We start from the raw sequence: 23,696 nt of genomic DNA, 5'->3' as shown, positions 1-23,696 counted from the left end.
CTCTCAGTGTTTCTCAGTGTTTCTGCCCCTCAGTGTCTCTCAGTGTCTCTCAGTGTCTCTCAGTGTTTCTCAGTGTCTCTCAGTGTCTCTCAGTGTTTCTGCCCCTCAGTGTCTCTCAGTGTTTCTCAGTGTCTCTCAGTGTCTCTCAGTGTTTCTCAGTGTCTCTCAGTGTCTCTCAGTGTTTCTCAGTGTCTCTCAGTGTCTCTCAGTGTTTCTCAGTGTCTCTCAGTGTTTCTCAGTGTCTCTCAGTGTTTCTGCCCCTCAGTGTCTCTCAGTGTTTCTCAGTGTTTCTCAGTGTCCCTCAGTGTTTCTCAGTGTTTCTGCCCCTCAGTGTCTCTCAGTGTCTCTCAGTGTTTCTCAGTGTCTCTCAGTGTCTCTCAGTGTTTCTCAGTGTCTCTCAGTGTCTCTCAGTGTCTCTCAGTGTTTCTCAGTGTCTCTCAGTGTTTATCAGTGTCTCTCAGTGTTTCTGTCTCTCAGTGTTTCTCAGTGTCTCTCAGTGTTTCTGCCCCTCAGTGTCTCTCAATGTTTCTCAGTGTTTCTCAGTGTCCCTCAGTGTCCCTCAGTGTTTCTCAGTGTTTCTGCCCCTCAGTGTCTCTCAGTGTCTCTCAGTGTCTCTCAGTGTTTCTCAGTGTCTCTCAGTGTTTCTCAGTGTCTCTCAGTGTTTCTCAGTGTCTCTCAGTGTTTCTCAGTGTCTCTCAGTGTCTCTCAGTGTCTATCAGTGTTTTTAAGTGTCTCTCAGTGTCTCTCAGTGTCTCTCAGTGTTTCTGCCCCTCAGTGTCTCTCAGTGTTTCTCAGTGTCTCGCAGTGTTTCTGCCCCTCAGTGTCTCTCAGTGTTTCTCAGTGTTTCTCAGTGTCCCTCAGTGTTTCTCAGTGTTTCTGCCCCTCAGTGTCTCTCAGTGTCTCTCAGTGTCTCTCAGTGTTTCTCAGTGTCTCTCAGTGTCTCTCAGTGTTTCTCAGTGTCTCTCAGTGTTTCTCAGTGTCTCTCAGTGTTTCTCAGTGTCTCTCAGTGTTTCTGTCTCTCAGTGTCTCTCAGTGTTTCTCAGTGTTCTGCCCCTCAGTGTCTCTCAGTGTCTCTCAGTGTTTCTCAGTGTCTCTCAGTGTCTCTCAGTGTCTCTCAGTGTTTCTCAGCGTCTCTCAGTGTCTCTCAGTGTTTCTCAGTGTCTCTCAGTGTTTCTGTCTCTCCGTGTTTCTGTCTCTCAGTGTTTCTGTCTCTCAGTGTTTCTCAGTGTCTCTCAGTGTCTCTCAGTGTTTCTCAGTGTCTCTCAGTGTTTCTGTCTCTCCGTGTTTCTGTCTCTCAGTGTCTCTCAGTGTTTCTCAGTGTCTCTCAGTGTTTCTGTCTCTCAGTGTTTCTGTCTCTCAGTGTTTCTGTCTCTCAGTGTTTCTCAGTGTCTCTCAGTGTTTCTCAGTGTCTCTCAGTGTTTCTGTCTCTCCGTGTTTCTGTCTCTCAGTGTCTCTCAGTGTTTCTCAGTGTCTCTCAGTGTTTCTGTCTCTCAGTGTTTCTGTCTCTCAGTGTTTCTGTCTCTCAGTGTTTCTCAGTGTCTCTCAGTGTCTCTCAGTGTTTCTCAGTGTCTCTCAGTGTTTCTGTCTCTCCGTGTTTCTGTCTCTCAGTGTCTCTCAGTGTTTCTCAGTGTCTCTCAGTGTTTCTGTCTCTCAGTGTTTCTGTCTCTCAGTGTTTCTGTCTCTCAGTGTTTCTCAGTGTCTCTCAGTGTTTCTCAGTGTCTCTCAGTGTTTCTGCCCCTCAGTGTCTCTCAGTGTTTCTCAGTGTCTCTCAGTGTTTCTGTCTCTCCGTGTTTCTCAGTGTCTCTCAGTGTCTCTCGGTGTTTCTCAGTGTCTCTCAGTGTTTCTCAGTGTCTCTCAGTGTTTCTGTCTCTCAGTGTCTCTCAGTGTTTCTCAGTGTTTCTAAGTGTCTCTCAGTGTCTCTCAGTGTTTCTAAGTGTCTCTCAGTGTCTCTCAGTGTTTCTCAGTGTTTCTAAGTGTCTCTCAGTGTCTCTCAGTGTCTCTCAGTGTTTCTCAGTGTCTCTCAGTGTCTCTCAGTGTTTCTGCCCCTCAGTGTCTCTCAGTGTCTCTCAGTGTTTCTCAGTGTCTCTCAGTGTCTCTCAGTGTCTCTCAGTGTTTCTCAGCGTCTCTCAGTGTCTCTCAGTGTTTCTCAGTGTCTCTCAGTGTTTCTGTCTCTCCGTGTTTCTGTCTCTCAGTGTTTCTGTCTCTCAGTGTTTCTCAGTGTCTCTCAGTGTCTCTCAGTGTTTCTCAGTGTCTCTCAGTGTTTCTGTCTCTCCGTGTTTCTGTCTCTCAGTGTCTCTCAGTGTCTCTCAGTGTCTCTCAGTGTTTCTGTCTCTCAGTGTTTCTGTCTCTCAGTGTTTCTGTCTCTCAGTGTTTCTCAGTGTCTCTCAGTGTCTCTCAGTGTTTCTCAGTGTCTCTTAGTGTTTCTGTCTCTCCGTGTTTCTGTCTCTCAGTGTTTCTGTCTCTCAGTGTTTCTGCCCCTCAGTGTCTCTCAGTGTTTCTCAGTGTCTCTCAGTGTTTCTGTCTCTCCGTGTTTCTCAGTGTCTCTCAGTGTCTCTCGGTGTTTCTCAGTGTCTCTCAGTGTTTCTCAGTGTCTCTCAGTGTTTCTGTCTCTCAGTGTCTCTCAGTGTTTCTCAGTGTTTCTAAGTGTCTCTCAGTGTCTCTCAGTGTTTCTAAGTGTCTCTCAGTGTCTCTCAGTGTTTCTCAGTGTTTCTAAGTGTCTCTCAGTGTCTCTCAGTGTTTCTCAGTGTCTCTCAGTGTCTCTCAGTGTTTCTGCCCCTCAGTGTCTCTCAGTGTTTCTGCCCCTCAGTGTCTCTCAGTGTCTCTCAGTGTCTCTCAGTGTTTCTCAGCGTCTCTCAGTGTCTCTCAGTGTTTCTCAGTGTCTCTCAGTGTTTCTGTCTCTCCGTGTTTCTGTCTCTCAGTGTTTCTGTCTCTCAGTGTTTCTCAGTGTCTCTCAGTGTCTCTCAGTGTTTCTCAGTGTCTCTCAGTGTTTCTGTCTCTCCGTGTTTCTGTCTCTCAGTGTCTCTCAGTGTCTCTCAGTGTCTCTCAGTGTTTCTGTCTCTCAGTGTTTCTGTCTCTCAGTGTTTCTGTCTCTCAGTGTTTCTCAGTGTCTCTCAGTGTCTCTCAGTGTTTCTCAGTGTCTCTTAGTGTTTCTGTCTCTCCGTGTTTCTGTCTCTCAGTGTTTCTGTCTCTCAGTGTTTCTGTCTCTCAGTGTTTCTCAGTGTCTCTCAGTGTCTCTCAGTGTTTCTCAGTGTCTCTCAGTGTTTCTGTCTCTCCGTGTTTCTGTCTCTCAGTGTTTCTCAGTGTCTCTCAGTATCTCTCAGTGTCTCTCAGTGTTTCTCAGTGTCTCTCAGTGTTTCTCAGTGTTTCTGTCTCTCAGTGTCTCTCAGTGTTTCTCAGTGTTTCTAAGTGTCTCTCAGTGTCTCTCAGTGTCTCTCAGTGTTTCTAAGTGTCTCTCAGTGTCTCTCAGTGTTTCTCAGTGTTTCTAAGTGTCTCTCAGTGTCTCTCAGTGTCTCTCAGTGTTTCTAAGTGTCTCTCAGTGTCTCTCAGTGTTTCTCAGTGTCTCTCAGTGTTTCTCAGTGTTTCTGTCTCTCAGTGTCTCTCAGTGTTTCTCAGTGTTTCTAAGTGTCTCTCAGTGTCTCTCAGTGTCTCTCAGTGTTTCTCAGTGTCTCTCAGTGTCTCTCAGTGTTTCTCAGCGTCTCTCAGTGTCTCTCAGTGTTTCTCAGTGTCTCTCAGTGTTTCTGTCTCTCCGTGTTTCTGTCTCTCAGTGTTTCTGTCTCTCAGTGTTTCTGTCTCTCAGTGTTTCTCAGTGTCTCTCAGTGTCTCTCAGTGTTTCTCAGTGTCTCTCAGTGTTTCTGTCTCTCCGTGTTTCTGTCTCTCAGTGTTTCTCAGTGTCTCTCAGTGTTTCTGTCTCTCAGTGTTTCTGTCTCTCAGTGTTTCTGTCTCTCAGTGTTTCTCAGTGTCTCTCAGTGTCTCTCAGTGTTTCTCAGTGTCTCTTAGTGTTTCTGTCTCTCCGTGTTTCTGTCTCTCAGTGTTTCTGTCTCTCAGTGTTTCTGTCTCTCAGTGTTTCTCAGTGTCTCTCAGTGTCTCTCAGTGTTTCTCAGTGTCTCTCAGTGTTTCTGTCTCTCCGTGTTTCTGTCTCTCAGTGTTTCTCAGTGTCTCTCAGTATCTCTCAGTGTCTCTCAGTGTTTCTCAGTGTCTCTCAGTGTTTCTCAGTGTTTCTGTCTCTCAGTGTCTCTCAGTGTTTCTCAGTGTTTCTGTCTCTCAGTGTCTCTCAGTGTCTCTCAGTGTTTCTAAGTGTCTCTCAGTGTCTCTCAGTGTCTCTCAGTGTTTCTCAGTGTTTCTAAGTGTCTCTCAGTGTCTCTCAGTGTCTCTCAGTGTTTCTGTCTCTCAGTGTCTCTCAGTGTTTCTCAGTGTTTCTGTCTCTCAGTGTCTCTCAGTGTCTCTCAGTGTTTCTAAGTGTCTCTCAGTGTCTCTCAGTGTCTCTCAGTGTTTCTCAGTGTTTCTAAGTGTCTCTCAGTGTCTCTCAGTGTTTCTCAGTGTTTCTGTCTCTCAGTGTCTCTCAGTGTTTCTCAGTGTTTCTCAGTGTTTCTAAGTGTCTCTCAGTGTCTCTCAGTGTCTCTCAGTGTTTCTAAGTGTCTCTCAGTGTCTCTCAGTGTTTCTCAGTGTCTCTCAGTGTTTCTCAGTGTTTCTGTCTCTCAGTGTCTCTCAGTGTTTCTCAGTGTTTCTAAGTGTCTCTCAGTGTCTCTCAGTGTCTCTCAGTGTTTCTAAGTGTCTCTCAGTGTCTCTCAGTGTTTCTCAGTGTTTCTAAGTGTCTCTCAGTGTCTCTCAGTGTCTCTCAGTGTTTCTCAGTGTCTCTCAGTGTCTCTCAGTGTTTCTCAGTGTTTCTCAGTGTCTCTCAGTGTCTCTCAGTGTCTCTCAGTGTCTCTCAGTGTCTCTCAGTGTTTCTCAGCGTCTCTCAGTGTCTCTCAGTGTTTCTCAGTGTCTCTCAGTGTTTCTCAGTGTCTCTCAGTGTCTCTCAGTGTCTCTCAGTGTCTCTCAGTGTTTCTGTCTCTCCGTGTTTCTGTCTCTCAGTGTTTCTGTCTCTCCGTGTTTCTGTCTCTCAGTGTTTCTCAGTGTCTCTCAGTGTCTCTCAGTGTTTCTCAGTGTCTCTCAGTGTTTCTGTCTCTCCGTGTTTCTGTCTCTCAGTGTTTCTGTCTCTCAGTGTTTCTGTCTCTCAGTGTTTCTCAGTGTCTCTCAGTGTCTCTCAGTGTCTCTCAGTGTCTCTCAGTGTTTCTCAGTGTCTCTCAGTGTTTCTGTCTCTCCGTGTTTCTGTCTCTCAGTGTTTCTGTCTCTCAGTGTTTCTGTCTCTCAGTGTTTCTCAGTGTCTCTCAGTGTCTCTCAGTGTTTCTCAGTGTCTCTCAGTGTTTCTGTCTCTCCGTGTTTCTGTCTCTCAGTGTTTCTCAGTGTCTCTCAGTGTCTCTCAGTGTTTCTGTCTCTCAGTGTCTCTCAGTGTCTCTCAGTGTTTCTCAGTGTCTCTCAGTGTCTCTCAGTGTTTCTCAGTGTCTCTCAGTGTTTCTCAGTGTCTCTCAGTGTTTCTCAGTGTTTCTGCCGCTCAGTGGGTGTAACCAGCTGACGATGACATCACACGCATAACCTCTATTGTCCACAGTGAGTTTTCAGACTGTTGAGGCACAGATGAAGCTCACCTCAGATATAGATATAGATATAGATAAAGCTCACCTCAGATATAGATAAAGATATAGATAAAGCTCACCTCAGATATAGATATATATACACAGATATACAGATGAAGCTCACCTGGAGGTCCTGCAGGTGTGTGTTCCAGGCCGCGGTGACGGCCGGTATGTGTTCGGGGTGTGTGAGGTAGATGTGCGCCTGCAGAGCGTGAGCCAGCGTGAGTCCGGCACTGACGGCACACAGAACCTTCTCCGTGTGACTGAAGCAGAGCCGGGCCTGGAGCGCTGGCGGCCCGTCCAGCATCTGCATAGAGCAGGGGGTCAGAGCGACCTGTCCCGCGCAGAACACAGCCTCCCGCACCTGACACACAGCAGTATAGACACATATATTTACAGATGCATTAATTAATTAATAAATACATACTATATAAATTATTATTACACGGCTCTGTGGAATACTTGATTCTGTATTCATAATTCATATTTATCTGTTCGTTTATTTATTATTTATTAATAATAAATAATCAATACCAACATAATAAATACATTCATTAATCGATATATTTCTTATTCATTAATGATAATTTATTATATATACATATATATATATATATATATATAATGATAAATACATAAATAATAAATAATAAAATAAATATTAAAATATATATAAATGAATAAATATGAATATATAAATGAATATATATATTTCAATGTACTTATTTAATTATAGTTCTAATTTATGTATTTATAGATTTATTATTTATGAATAAATATATAAATATGAATGAATAAATGAATGAATCAATGAAAATAAATACAAACATAATAAATACATTACTAATAAATGTATGAATGAATGGATAATTAAATAAATATATGAATTATGTATTCATATATTTATTGTTTATGAAAAAATATATAATAAATATGGATAAATTAATAAATACATATAAAATAAATAAATAAATGAAAGATACAAATATGAATAAAGATATATGTTTTATTATGTGTTTACTTTATTTAAAATGTCAGCATATTTAATGTTTATTGTAAGAAAATAATAAAATTATATAAATCAAGTGTTTAATTGTACCTGTATTCAGATTTACAGGCTTGCAAAATTTGCAAAAGCCATGAAAGATAAATAGAAAATAAAGAGCTTGTACATGGTAATATTCAGTAAAAAATAAATAAATAAATGCATTTGTACAATTTAAAATGCACTTCATATTTTATACATCTACTGAATATTCAGTAATATTGAGTGCACTGACACTATCAGAAGAGAACAAAACTGGATCTGATTAATGACACTGCTGTCTGTATGAGTCTATCTGATGAAGTTTGCTCATAGGTTTGGATCATCCCTGTGAAGCTGCTTGGAAACAGTCTGCACTGAATAAAGCGCTGTAGAAATAAAGCTTGCTTTGGTTTGCCTTTCTGAAGCTCAAAACTCTAACCATTCACCAAAAATGAAGAAGTTTCGCGGCCGGTTTTGTTTCAGCCGCTGATGGAAACGTCCATCAATCCCAACACAGTGAAGAGTTCAGACAAACGCCAGAGACTTGCATCAGAAAAGGTGCAATTCATTAACATTATTATAGCATTAGTGTTTGATCAGCAGAGCGTCAATTAACGCTCCACACCTTCACTGTTATCTTATCACCTACAGTTCCCGTTTCACACCAGCGATGAGAGCTCGCGCATCACTAATAACAGGTGATAATTAGAGATCTGCAGCTAAAAATACAGGAGCTGGTCAGAGATGAGGCGTCCCAGAGGTCAGAGCGAGAGGTCAAACGCTGGGAAACACACTTCCTCTAAACACACACCTCAGGTGTTCCACGGGGAGAGAGGGAAGAAAGAAGTGGGTTTAGAGTGGATCATTTGATCGAATGAACACATGAATGTGTTTGATCCAAAAGGATCAGTCTACATTTGATTTTGTAGTCATACATCATGTGCATTGAGTGATCATTTGGGATCATATAGTTTTTATTAATATTTTACTTAGTTTAGATAGTTTTTTCCATTTTTTTTTCAGTTTTAGTTCTATTTATTTTAATATGTCAAGTTAAACTAAATGAAAATGAGATATTTCAACTAGTTCAACAAGTAAATGAAATTTAAATTGATAACACTTCACAATAAGGTCCCATTAGTTAATGCATTATCTAATATTAACTAACAGTGATTAATACATTTGCCACTTTGGCAATGTTAGTTATTATAAATCCAGCTGGTGATTGTTAGTTCATGTGTCCATTAAATGATATGGAAACACTTTACAATAAGGTTCATTAGTTAACATTAGATAATGTATAACTAACATGGACTAACTATGAGCAATACATTTACTACAGTATTTATTAATCTTTGTTAATGTTAGTTAACTCTTTCCCCGTCAGTGTTTAATAAAGTTGATGATCAGCACCGGCATTTCTGATCATTTTCACACAAATGTCATGGCCTCCAGAATATTTTGTTGTATGAATATCTGAATATGCATTATATAAAAAGAAAGAACAGAGTATCTGCTTTTAAACAAAACATTTAGTTGTAGCTTCATGATTTTTTTTTCATAAAGTTTCATAAAAAAGCTACATTTTGAGCATAAAGCTGAGAAAATTGTGTGTTTTGGCAGGGAAAGAGTTAATAAGGTATTAGTAAATGCTGGAATGAAGATGAACTACGATAATCATTCTATCATTGTTATCAAATATTATCACAGTAAGTTCAGTTTCACAGTTACCAAATGAAACCTTTGCAGTTTTTAACATCTTGTTTGATTTCAGCGTACGTTTATTTATTTATTTTTGTTTTGTTTTTTAGTCCTGCATCATGTGCAGTGAGTGTTAGTTTCAGATCATATAGTTTTGCTTTAGTTTTTATTTTCATATTTTCCATCTTTATTATAATTTGTCATATTTTTTTAATTTTTTTTCAGTTTTAGCTCTAGTTATTTTAATACATCAAATTAAACTGAAGGACAATTAGATGTTTCCACTAGTTCAACTAGTAAATAAGATTTAAATAGGTAACACTTCACAATAAGGTCTCATTAGCTAATGTTAGTTAGTAAATGCTGGAATTAACATTAAGATTAATAAATGCTGTATTAGTATTATCAAGTATTATCACAGTATCATGGTTAGTTCATGTTAATAGCAAATGAAACCTTATTGTGAAGTGTTACAGTTGTTAACAGCGTGATTGAGTTCAGCGAACATTTATTTTATTTTTCAAGTTAGGATATTGTTGATGTTGTGTTGGAGACACATATTCATTCTCCGGCCTGTTCTTAGAGAGCGTGTGCGATGCTCTTTCCTCTCCGCACTTGGGAAACGACGGATCAACAGAAAGCGCTTTGCTGCAGGGAGCGAACAGTCACATTCATTTCCATAATCATATGTGTTTCTGGAGATTCCCGCTGCTGGGTTCACCTGTCAGCTGTGATGAATCCTCAGCATCCGCCCGGACCGCCGCAAATCACCAGGACGAGCAGAGAGAAAGGCAGGAAGAAAGCCGGATCAATCAGCGCATCATTTACCTGGGAGCGCCATTCCCAAATCTACGGCGTTCCCAAATCGGGATTGGCGTTCCCGTTATGAGCCATCAAGAGCCATCAGACCTTTCCCACACAATCCGGCACGAAGTCCGACATAAAGAAGCTCTTTCGGCTTCATATTTGTGGATTTGAATATCAAAAGCACGACCTCTCGGCTATTATAATATTTAGAAATAAAAAACAGGTGCGGCGTGATCAATTATTAAGAGCCTGGCGCAGGTAACCGGGATCCGGGGAATACTATTTACATAAAATTAACAGTTCAAAAGAATGAGTTCACACACCAATCAAACCTGTTAATTGACTGTCAATGGCGTGTCCCTGAATGTACAACACAACTACATTATTCATCCGCGCCGCTGACAGGGAGACAGGCCAATTTGCATGGGCATCCGAAATCTGATCAACAACTACAACGCCACATGCATTTTTAATAGAGCCTTATTAATATTCATAGGGGTCAAACTATGGCACCGCGTTTCATTTAACTCGCAGCAGCCGGCAAAGTGTTTGAGGAAAAGGCAAGTTTAAGGCTCGAGCGAGGCGCTTCCCAAAAGAAGTGTTTCTGGAGGAAACGGGCAGATGATGTCCTGCATGTTAATGAGCTCTCGGAGGTCCAGCGTCGCGTGTGTGTGTGTGTGTGTGTCAGCGGAGGTGACCTTAAAGATGTTATTTCTGGCTCTGGGTAAATGACCTGTTATTGACGAACAGTCAGACTCAGTGGCGCTGGTCAAGGACGCGGAGGAAAAGCACCATCAGGTATGCTAATGCTAATGCTAATGCACGCGCATCTGAAGCTTCATGCATAATTGATGAATGCGCTGGGGAACCACACACACACACACACACACACACACATGATCCTGAGCCAGTTACATGTGTGTGTCGATCTGCTCCTCTACGACTTCAGTCGGTTTACAGTGAGCTGGGCCTGATCTGAAATACTCCAGGAGCCGAACACAAGCCTGATGTTAGCTAAATAAATATGGTGTAAAGTGTGAGAAACAGTGTGAAGTGACTATAGTGAACTAAAACCATTAAAAAAAAATGTGTTATGCACATTTATGCATTTAACATTAACATTTAAATGAATATATTTATATATATCAAAAATATAAAAACAAAACTTAATTCAAAATATTAATAAAAACTGTCAATAGTACTAAAATAACAGGTCATAGGATTCTTTGAAGAATAGAAATTCAAAAGAACAGCGTTTATTTGAAATAGAATCTTTAGTAACATTATAAATGTCTTTACTGTCACTTTTGATCAATTTAATTCAACCTTGCTGAATAAAAGATTATAAATTAAAATAAATAGCATTAATTCTAAACTTTTGAACGGTGGTGTATGTACAGTATATCTTCTCCACAGAATGAATCTATTGACCAATCATGATGAGGAGCTCCAGAGAGTCTTCAGAGTATATAACATTATTACTGCACTATTACTGTATTCTTACTGCATTATTACTGAATTATTACTGCTTTATTACTATACTATTACAGCATTAATGCACTGTTACTGTATTACTGTACTATTACTGTATTATTACTGCATTATTACTGCACTATTACTGCATTATTACTGCATTATTACTGTATTATTACTGCTTTATTACTATACTATTACAGCATTAATGCACTGTTACTGTATTACTGTACTATTACTGTATTATTACTGCATTATTACTGTATTATTACTGCATTATTACTGCATTATTACTGTATTATTACTGCTTTATTACTATACTATTACGGCATTAATGCACTATTACTGTATTATTACTGCATTATTACTGCATTATTACTGTATTATTACTGCATTATTACTGCATTATTACTATACTATTACGGCATTATTAATGCACTGTTACTGTATTATTACTGCACTGTTACTGTATTATTACTGCTTTATTACTATACTATTACTGTATTATTACTGCTTTATTACTATACTATTACGGCATTATTACTGTATTCTTACTGCACTATTACTGCATTATTACTGCATTATTACTGCACTATTACTGTATTATTACTGCTTTATTACTATACTATTACGACATTATTACTGTATTATTACTGCATTATTACTGTATTATTACTGCACTATTACTGCACTATTACTGTATTATTACTGCATTATTACTGCACTATTACTGTATTATTACTGCTTTATTACTATACTATTACTGTATTATTACTGCATTATTACTGCACTATTACTGCATTATTACTGCTTTATTACTATACTATTACGACATTATTACTGTATTATTACTGCATTATTACTGTATTATTACTGCACTATTACTGCACTATTACTGTATTATTACTGCATTATTACTGCACTATTACTGTATTATTACTGCTTTATTACTGTATTATTACTGCATTATTACTGCACTATTACTGTATTATTACTGCATTATTACTGCACTATTACTGCATTATTACTGCTTTATTACTATACTATTACGGCATTATTACTGTATTCTTACTGCACTATTACTGTATTATTACTGCATTATTACTGCACTATTACTGTATTATTACTGCATTATTACTGCACTATTACTGTATTATTACTGTATTATTACTGCATTATTACTGCACTATTACTGCACTATTACTGCACTATTACTGCATTATTACTGCACTATTACTGCACTATTACTGCATTATTACTGCACTATTACTGCATTATTACTGCATTATTACTGCACTATTACTGCACTATTACTGCATTATTACTATACTATTACGGCATTATTACTGTATTCTTACTGCACTATTACTGCATTATTACTGCACTATTACTGCATTATTACTGCATTATTACTGCATTATTACTGCTTTATTACTATACTATTACGGCATTATTAATGCACTGTTACTGTATTATTACTGCACTGTTACTGTATTATTACTGCACTATTACTGTATTATTACTGCACTATTACTGCATTATTACTGCTTTATTACTATACTATTACGGCATTATTACTGTATTCTTACTGCACTATTACTGCATTATTACTGCATTATTACTGCACTATTACTGTATTATTACTGCATTATTACTGCACTATTACTGCACTATTACTGCATTATTACTGCATTATTACTGCATTATTACTGCACTATTACTGTATTATTACTGCATTATTACTGCACTATTACTGCACTATTACTGCACTATTACTGCACTATTACTGCACTATTACTGCACTATTACTGCATTATTACTGCACTATTACTGTATTATTACTGCATTATTACTGCACTATTACTGTATTATTACTGCATTATTACTGCATTACTGCACTATTACTGTATTATTACTGCATTATTACTGCACTATTACTGCATTATTACTATACTATTACTGCATTATTACTGCACTATTACTGCATTATTACTATACTATTACTGCACTATTACTGCATTATTACTGCACTATTACTGTATTATTACTGCATTATTACTGCATTATTACTGCACTATTACTGCATTATTACTGCACTATTACTGTATTATTACTGCATTATTACTGCATTATTACTGCACTATTACTGCATTATTACTGCATTATTACTGCACTATTACTGCACTATTACTGCATTATTACTGCACTATTACTGCACTATTACTGCATTATTACTGCACTATTACTGCATTATTACTGCACTATTACTGCACTATTACTGCATTATTACTGCACTATTACTGCATTATTACTGTATTCTTACTGCACTATTATTGCATTATTACTGCATTATTACTGCACTATTACTGTATTATTACTGCACTATTACTGCATTATTACTGCACTATTACTGCATTATTACTGCAGTATTACTGCATTATTACTGCATTATTACTGAATTATTACTGCATTATTACTGCACTATTACTGCACTATTACTGTATTATTACTGCATTATTACTGCATTATTACTATACTATTACGGCATTATTACTGCACTGTTACTGTATTATTACTGCACTATTACTGTATTATTACTGTACTAATATTACATTACTGCTGCACTATTACTGTATTATTACTGCATTATTATTACATTACTGCTGCACTATTACTATATAATGACTGCACTATTACTGCATTATAAATACATTACTTCTGCACTATTACTGTATTATTACTGCACGCTTACTGCACTATTGCTGCATTATTACTGGTCTTTCAGCTTCAGATGGCATGTTGAAGATCATACACTTGCAGAGATTCATGCTTCTTCAACACTACTCTTTCAAATGCTCGTGAGAATCTCAAATCCTCAAATCTGGTTCTGAAGGCCTGATCAAGTCTCTCCTCTGTATTTTATTTGCTCATGCTACACGCGTCGCAGGAAAGCAGAGTAACTTGAGCAGCACTATAAATAGCGTTACCCAAATGCACAAAGGAAGCCTTTTGACCGGATTCAGACGAACAAAAATCTGAAATCACACACGTGACAGAAGTGTGACAGATGAGCCGGTGTCTTTGAGGAGCGTCTGACCCCGAGCCGGATGAGGAACGCTGTCAGCTCGGCTTCTGTCAGATTTACGCTGATTATTGCTCTCTATCTATCGGCTGTTTGGAGGTCAGACGGGAGAAAGACACAATATAACACTCAAAACGCTGCTATTTATGTTTCATTTCACTGAAACCAACAGCGCTCAGAAGCTAGACTAAATATTGCACATTCGATAATATCTAGACAACACGAGCTTGTCCGAGATATAAGCAGCCGTCACCGAGCGAGGAGGAACAACGCCCCGTCGCCGTCAAACGCTGCTTTTGTGACAAATTGGTTGTGAGGTTTTTTCGACTGATGCACAAAGCGCAGAAATCTCCCCGTGACCTGCCCGTGGGACATGACAAGCCCCTCACGCGTCGCTCTATCAAGCAGGATCTTTCCAGGACAATGCAAATGATGACAAATTCCATCATCCCGCATTATGCGCTTTCCCGCTAATCTCCCTAATTCGGGGGACTGGCGAGGGTTGGGAGGTTTCGGCCGAGGGGCATCAGTGATGATGTCTGACTGAATGATGCCGAAACCCAATCCACACATATCTGTGGTTCTGGTCCGGTTTGTGAGGGTCTCTCCTCATGTCAGGCTGCGTCACATCATCACACAAGGCCCTCGACACACACACACACACACACACACACACACACACGAGTGCAGTTTCAGCATCTGTTCAAAAGATGGCAGTGTGACTTCATGAAACACACAGAAGCGATCCGGTCACATCAAACCACTGCTCATTAACACCAGCCAAATAAACTCACTCTTATGAAATCTCAAAGCTTTTCATTACGTTCACAGGGTTTTACAGTAGTTTAGGCAAGACACGTTTATGTTTTATATTTCTTTAATTTGCTCTGATAAGGGTGACTGCATCTCCAATGCGGGTTTCTTTTAATACACGAGGTTTCACAAAAACAACTCTTTTATATATATAGTACAAGTTTCTATATATATATTCTATATTTCTTACATCGAATGTGTAATAATTAGCCTAGCTTCTGAGCGCTGTTGGTTTCAGTGAAATAAAACAGAAATATTTATTAACATATTCATTTTTATTATAAATAACATTTTGAGTATTGGTAAAAAAATAATAAAAAATTGGCCATCCAGGTAATGTGTGTGTGTGTGTGTTTTTTTTTTTAAATAAAGAAAATCAATTCTATATTTAACTCTTTTTTTTTGCATTGACTTTTTATTTCAATTAAACTGTCTCTTTACTGTCATTTAAAAAGTCTCATTCTCATTAAGCTAATGCAAAAAATATTAATGTATAATGGTATTATTTAATTTATTCTGATTTAAATAAAAACATTGCATTATGTTTATTTATCTGCAAAAATAACTATTATGTTAACAAAAATCTAATGGTAATCTTTAATGAAAATAATAAAATTCACAATATTCTGCATTTTGGTTAATTGCCATGAGAATACTGTACAAAGGGTTTGTTATGTTTGAGAGCTGGGAATGTATTTCTGCAAGAATCACACTTACAAACCCTGAAGTATGAATAATGAATCTGCATGAAAGTGAAGATGCTGCATCTGTCTATTATTCATCCACAGCACTTTTATATCTTGTGCAACGGGTGAAAATGACAATGGCTAATGAAAAATGAACGAGCGAGGTTAAAAGGTGCAAGTCAAACGAGAAATTAATGACAAAGTGAGAGGCCAAAAGTAAATGGAACATAAACGTTAATATCTCCATTCAGCGACGGCCATTAAAACGCAACATCTCCCTAATAAATTACGGCCCGATGGTGACGCCCGTCCACTGTTGCATGAGAATGCGATAATAATGTGGAAGAAATGACGGATAAAGTATCAAACGCGGGCTTGGACATCGCAGGAGCCCGAGGCGCTGAAATCTCCCTGTCTAATTGCCGGCGTTTTCCGGCGTTCGCTCTTCCCGTGTTTGTCTGCGTGTCAAAGCCTGTCCTGTCAAACTCGGGCGTACAGGAATAACCCTCGTTTCCATAGTAATGGGACGGTCACTCGGATCTGGACGAGATGAGACCGGACAGCGCTCGCTGGTCTCCTCCGACACAAGCCGTTATTATTGTGTTTTTCATCTTCTGTCTTCAATATGCAATTCAAAAATATATAGTTTTCTGGGGTTATAAAAACATGCACACATCATCCTGTCACGACAGCTTTCATTCCAATCTGAGTCATATTGCATCCTTGGGAATCTTCAATGAAAATAATCACGTTTTTTTTTTTTTAGCATTTCGGTTAATAGGCATGAAAATAGCCTCTGAAAATACAGGTTTCACACATCACACTCTGAGCTGAATACGCGATGGGTTAAATATAATTCTGCTGTGTGTTTGTGGACACTGACGAGCCAGACCTACAGTCAGACCAACATTTATTCAGACACCTTCAACATTTCTCACTTTATCTCAGTTTATTCACTATAGTTTAGAAAATGGTAATAAATATGAGCAGAACTCAGAGTTATTTAACTACACAATTAGATAATACCAGTTTAGCTCAACCAATCACCAAGCAATGCTTCATTTTGTTCAGTCTGTGTGTAAAAAGAGCATTAGCAATTAAAGACAAAACACTTCAGAAAACATGATCAGGTCAAAGAGTCTCAATCATTTTTGGTCCCAAATGTCACTGTATGAAGAATATCTGGGTATAATAAGTTTACTTTATTTTGCTCTCCTCGCTCACACAAATGAACTGTAGTGTCCTGCACACACTAGTAAGAGCATCAGAAATGATCTCTGGTGTGTGAGTATCGTCTGGTCTGACTGTACTTCAGTGTTGACGTGAGGAGAGCCGGTCAGGCTCCAGTAACACATGAAGAGCTCTTCAGACACAATTAGGATCAGATGTCGAGGCGAGCGCATTAATGAAGAGTGTGTCGGCAGAAGACCATCGGCTCTGACAGATCCAGATCTTCCCAGTACAAGCTCATACCAGCACTGTGAAGCGTTCGGCAGGTCGTGAGATGACGAGTGTGTTCGGCTGATTCATCTGTGCATGCTGTCACACACACCCTGAACGCGTCAGTGCACCGGCCTCCTGTTCTCCAGCGCTGGACTCGTGACCTTCAGGACACACACATCTACGGCTGCGGCGCGGGTGAGTGAGTGTTCGGCCGCTCGGGACGAGGCTTCCTCTCAACACGCAGGGTTATTATTTACAATACACCGGTTATGGTGATTAACAGTGTGAATATTGTGACTCGTTCAGTTTCTCTCGCTGTACGAACTCAGAATAACAGAGAACGCATTTGGGAGGTTTGAGTCGTTTCTGCAGATTAACTCTTTCAAACAGGGTTTAACCATGTTCTTTTCTTACTATTTTACACACACACACACACACACACACACACACACACACACACACACACACACACACACAAATATATAATTTTATTATATGAGCCTGTGGTGAAAATCCAGTTTTTAATGTTGTTTATGTGTCTATGTGGTGTTTTTAATATGCTTTAAGACAAACCATGTGTAAATTCATAAGTCGACACCATTGCTGAGTATTTCCTCCTTAAAACTGCAGTGAACCGCTTTGAAATCGCTGGTGTTTCTGACGTCACAAACTACCTTGTAACCATCAGATCAACGTGTGATCGTCAACCAGTGGATCTCTGAGCTGAGTGAGTGAGTGGAGGCGGGGCTCATTTGCATATTCATAGAACCGCGCATACTAAATGAGGCAAGGGTGTCGAGTTACATTCAAGATATTTTAAGGCATGAAGACTTTCTTTCAAGGAAAAAGGGTTTAAATATGTAATTTTGGTGATCAAAAATGAGTTTTAAGGGATTAAATTACTGACTACAGGGGGACTTTAAGTCTATGCATAGCATTTTATATTCATTCATTACAAACACATTGCTGTTTTTACCATGCTCCCCTCTTACTACCTTATTTACATATTACATTTAACATTAAATATTACATAATTTATATTTAAATAAATGGGTCCCACTTCATATTAAGTGTATTTAACTAGGACGTGGATGGATGCCAAACATTTTATAACACAGCTCTCCATGACATAACAGTTTTCATCGTATTTTCACTTTAAATAAAATGCAACGCGTTCCTGCTGTCCAGTGATAGGATAGAAAACACTACTGTTGAGAAACGAATGCAACATTAAGGGCAGGTTCACACAGAACATGGTTTTCCATTAAAAATCAAAGATGGCGCTGCAGTGAATCAGGTTTAAAACGCTCCTGTGAGTGTTTATGTGTGAGCGGTTTCTCTTTACACTGTGTTTTAGCAGCGTTGAGCTTTATAGCCAATCACAGACGTATCTGTTGAGCACATGAACGCAATGGCCAATCAGAAGTGTTTAAGTTAGTCAGAATCCGCTCAATGCTCAGCGCTAGTTCTACACGCTCGCGAATCCTTTCAACATAACGAACAAAGTACAAACATAATGTCCATAAGAGATTCACTGCACAGCTTCATTGATCATAACAGGAGTTTCTGGATTAGCAACCGAATTTAAATGTGCAATTGAATCCGACTGACAGTGAAAACCATTGAAATGGATGGAACAAAACAATCTGATACTGGACATATAATTGAGAAATATTTGCATGTATATATATATTTAGATATAATTTATATTATATATAAATATAAATATTATATATAAATAACAAATTTGTCTTAAAATATATACATGCATGTGTGTATTTATATATGTGTATAATTTTTTGTATATATAAATACACAAACATGCATGTATATTTTTAAGAAATATTTGCATGTATATACTGTATGTATATATATATATATATATATATATATATATATTTAGATATAATTTATATTATATATAAATATTTTATAAACAACATATTTTTCTTAAATATATACATGTATATATATATATATATATATATATATATATATATATATATATATATATATATGTATATACACACACACACACACACATACATACATACATACATACATACAAATTAATTATACACACACACACACACGTATATATTATGTAAACACAAACTTTTATTTAGGATGTGATTAATCGCGATTAATAGTTTCACAGCACTATTTGGAAATAATCTTTGGTTTCAGATGCATTTGGTCTTTAGTTTCCATTTGACAATATTAAGAATATCGTTGATTGGTTGAGAATGCATTAGATGTGAGTTTGTGAAGATGTACACTTTTTGCACAATCCAATCCAGAAAATATTGTTTTTCTTGACAGACTTCTGTAGTGTGCACTGAATTCAGTGTGTGGCCAGACACCTTCTCGCTCGCTTTATTATGTTAAAAGATGAGGTTTTGGTCTTCAGGAGTGTGTTGCGCTGTAAGTGATGGTTTATTAAAGCTGATGGCATCTTTACAGTGTTTCTGCTCTCGCCTGCAGCGCTGCGCATTACTGACGCATTATTACACGCTCGCATGCTCTCCTATCAACTGCTCCTCAACTAATGTTAATAGACTAGAAAATTGAGACATTTATGAAGTATGGGCAGTGTTTATGAAAAAATCCATAAAATATGACAAGGGCGAGGTGAGATGAAAGCGAGCTTTAATAGACGATGGCGACGGGAGAGCGCACCGCGAGCTGACGAGATCCTCCTACCAGATCCTCATTTACACGCGCTACAAACACAGTTAAATGTTCTAATTAATCTGAACACACACTCCTCCTGCCCAGAGCCTCATTAACTGATCCTGCTAATGAAGAGGCTTCCACACACACCATCATTTCTCTCAGACATACACACACACCATCATAAAACATACACACACACCATCATATCACATACACACACACACACACACACACACACAAACACCATCATTTCTCTCAGACATACACACACACCATCATATCACACACACACACCATCAGAAAACATACTCACTCACACACATCACATCACACACTCACTCACACACATCACATCACACACACACACACACACCATCATTTCTCTCAGACATACACACACACACACCATCATATCACATACACACACCATCAGAAAATACACTCACTCACACACATACACACACACACACACACACACACACTCACACTCACTCACGCATTCTTGTACATCTATCTTTATGAGGACATTCAATGCAGTCTCCAGCCGCTTACCCTAACCTTACCCATCACAACTAAGTGCCTAACCCGACCCTTAACCTCATTATAACCTTATCCCTAAAACCAAGTGTTGACCCTCAAACACACTGAACTATAACTGACTGTAAAGGCCTCGATTTAAACAACTTTACATTTCAAATACAGGTTTTGATTGGATCATTTTGATAAAATGAAAAATTTCGCATTTCAGCATTTAAAGCATTTTTAAGTAAAGGATCATGTATATTAATTTAAAATATATACGATTATAAATACACACACACACACACACACACACACACACACACACACACACACACACCTTACTATTATAATTGTGAAGCTTTTTAGAAAGTCCATTAGCTTCTCCTTGATCCACCAGTTAAACACTGAATGTAAAGCTGTGTAAGGGTGTGTGGAGACCCTGGAAACACCCCTGACCTTTGACCTCTCCCAAACCTGAGTGCAGGATCAGATCGTCTAATAAAAGCATCCGGCCTCTAGTGTCGCCATCCAGTCTCCCCGCATCTGCACTAAAATTACTTCATTTAGTGCTTATAAGAAGTAAAAACTGCAGTTTTCAGCATGTTTGTCTAGTGTTAAGACCTAACAGTATTTTTAGTGACTGGATTTAAGATCATATATATATATATATATATATATACGTATATGCAATTTTCACTTTACGTATTTATTATTCAATTCTTAAGTAAAACTGCAGTTTTCAGCATGTTTGTCTAGTGTTAAGATCCAATAGCATGTATTAGTGCCTGTTCTCAAGAGCTCTGGCAGGTCAGCTGTGTGTTCCCCATTGGCAGATTCACTGGCTTGATTTCAGTTCACTTTGCCCAGATCTAAGAGCATCTCGCTTGTTCCAGAAAGGGCTTTTTTGTGCAGGGTGTTAATGCAAAAAAAATGCTTTTCTTACTTAGTATTTTTGTCTTGTTTCCAGTCCATATATCTAAACATTCTTACATCAAGAAGCATTTACTAGATGAGTAAAATGACAAGAAATTCTGTCTTGTTTCCTGATAAAAATGTTCAAGTTTTTGCTTAAAACAAGGAAAATGATCTGCCAATGGGGTAAGAAATTATAATCTTGTTTTCCATTTGAATTAAGATTATTTTTCTGACCCCATTGGCAGATAATTTTGCTTGTTTTAAGCAAAAACTCAATTTTATTTATTTTGATTATTTTACTCATCTAGTAAATGCTTCTTGATTCAATATTTTTAGATATTTGGACTGGAAACGAGACAAAAATACTGAGCAAGAAAAGCCTTTCCTGTTATTGAGAGTGAAGAGTTCATTGACGGCTCTTATCGGAGCGTCAGAAGCAGGCGTCCCGTCATATTCCTCAATGGAGGCGGATTACAGTCCCGGAGCGTCTCGGGAGAATCCCAGCTCATTGTTTTAATCGAGTTACACCCTTAAGCAGATTACGGAGATGTTCCCGCAGCACACACGCTCATTGTGGGCGGCAGAACCAGATTCTTCCCCAATGCAAATCCAATTGCGGGGCCATTCCTCGGGAATAAAACGAGCCTCCCGATGGAGTGGGCGTATTCCCGAAACTGGGACTAACAGGACTACGTGTTAAAGGGGATTATTCCACATGTCCCAGGGTGGCGTGCTGATCGTGATTTAACAGTGTTTGTGTTTCTGTTACGATCGCTGCAGTTTGAGTCGCTCTTCCGAAGGGATTTTCAGGAACGGGAAACATTAAATCACCAAAGTGTGCGTCGACACGCAATTTACAACTCCTGCTGTTAACCACGACTTTGGTTAATGAAGGGTCAGCCCAACCATCTGCCAACATGCAAAGCTTAATCGTCTGTTATGAGAGGAAATTGATTTTTTTTTTTTCATTCGCTTGGAAAAATGTTTCTTCCCTCCATTTGCTTACGCCGGAAGACTCGCAATATTAGCAAGGTGTAAAAGTCACTAATGCGACGTCAAACATCGTTCGATCATCCCTCATTACATCCAGCATCCTTTGCAGGACATAAATATAATATGCTGAAGCCTTAAATGATAAACGGCAAATTGAATTTGCATAAACATCCAAATAACAGCCCAGGATCATCTGATGTGGGAGAACAGAAGCTGAATCTGCCACGCGTCCAGCGTTCCTCATTACGGATATCAGGACTATTATGCTAATCGTGACCTCGGCGCGCAGGCTAATCAGGGGCGAAACGGGAGAAGAAAAACCTAATTCATTTAATCTAAAGGACGCGAGCGCGAGGGCCTGGAGACACAGGAACACCAACGCAAAGGTTAACGAACGTGCCTCATCAAATCTGATCAGCATCGGGAAACATCAGCCTGTTCTCTGCAATTAGACCAGGGCTTTGATGAACACACACACTCATGATTGCACATCTCACACACACTCTACAAACAGCGCCTGAAGTCATTGTTTCGCTCCAACACATGCTCAAGGTTCAGGAAAACTCAATATTATGATAAAACCCAGTTTAAAACCAATTAATTGTTTGATATTGTTCTTTTCTAGCAATAGAGAACGATTTATTATTAAATCAGCATTGAACGCCTGGGTTAACCGTCTGCAGCCAGTGTGGGAAAAATATTACAAGAAAATCATTTTTCTTTCAATAACAGGATTAATTGTGACAGGAAAATAGTTTTGGCTATCAAAATGTAAGTTAATTAAATTCACTGAAGAACAGCATATGAGTCTGACAAGACACTTCACAATTAAAAAATAAAGTTCACATATTCTTATTTCATTTTTAATTCTGAAGTGTCTTTACAGTGGGGTTAATATCAACTAAAACTTAATAAAAATAAATTTAAAAAAACTTTAAAAAAAACTAAATATACCATATAATATAAAATAAAATATACTATAATATATTATAACTTCAGAATTTAAAATAATTTAATTTTTCTTATTTCATTATTTTCTCATTTCATTTTTCTTAATTCTTCATTTTTTTTAAACTTATTTTTAATTCTGAAGTGTCTTTATAGCAGGGTTAATATTAACCAAAAAAAAAAAAATATATATATATATAATAAAATATATAATATAAAAACATTATATAATAAAACATAATATTAAATAATTTTAATTCAGCTAGTTGCAACATTCCCCATTTTCGGTTTAGTTTAACTTGATTCACTAAAGTAACTAAAACCTAAACTTAAATAAAATGAATAAAAACTATAGACACATAAAAAATAAAAAATAAATAAATTATATATATATATATATATGTACAGTGAGGAAAATAAGTATTTGAACACCCTGCTATTTTGCAAGTTCTCCCACTTAGAAATCATGGAGGGGTCTGAAATTGTCATCGTAGGTGCATGTCCACTGTGAGAGACATAATCTAAAAAAAAAAATCCAGAAATCACAATGTATGATTTTTTAACTATTTATTTGTATGACACAGCTGCAAATAAGTATTTGAACACCTGTCTATCAGCTAGAATTCTGACCCTCAAAGACCTGTTAGTCTGCCTTTAAAATGTCCACCTCCACTCCATTTATTATCCTAAATTAGATGCACCTGTTTGAGGTCGTTAGCTTCATAAAGACACCTGTCCACCCCATACAATCAGTAATAATCCAACTACTAACATGGCCAAGACCAAAGAGCTGTCCAAAGACACTAGAGACAAAATTGTACACCTCCACAAGGCTGGAAAGGGCTACGGGGAAATTGCCAAGCAGCTTGGTGAAAAAAGGTCCACTGTTGGAGCAATCATTAGAAAATGGAAGAAGCTAAACATGACTGTCAATCTCC

The 23,696-nt window shown here is 38.0% G+C and overlaps 1 protein-coding gene across 2 annotated transcripts in view; it reads right to left on the bottom strand.

Moving 5' to 3' along the window:
* The window catches only part of dph6 (diphthamine biosynthesis 6), a 100,207-nt gene that overhangs the window by 26,307 nt on the left and 50,204 nt on the right, over positions 1-23,696 (bottom strand). For both annotated transcript variants that reach the window (XM_084097317.1, XM_084097318.1), the window contains exon 13: positions 5,797-6,036. In XM_084097317.1, coding sequence (XP_083953443.1) covers positions 5,797-6,036 — 240 coding nt within the window. The remainder of the gene's footprint in view (positions 1-5,796; positions 6,037-23,696) is intronic.

Source organism: Abramis brama (assembly GCF_963993115.1).
Source record: "Abramis brama genome assembly, chromosome: 21".
Classification (NCBI taxonomy): domain Eukaryota; kingdom Metazoa; phylum Chordata; class Actinopteri; order Cypriniformes; family Leuciscidae; genus Abramis; species Abramis brama.
Note: the sequence above shows the minus strand (reverse complement) of the source record. Positions and strands in the feature narration are given on the sequence as shown.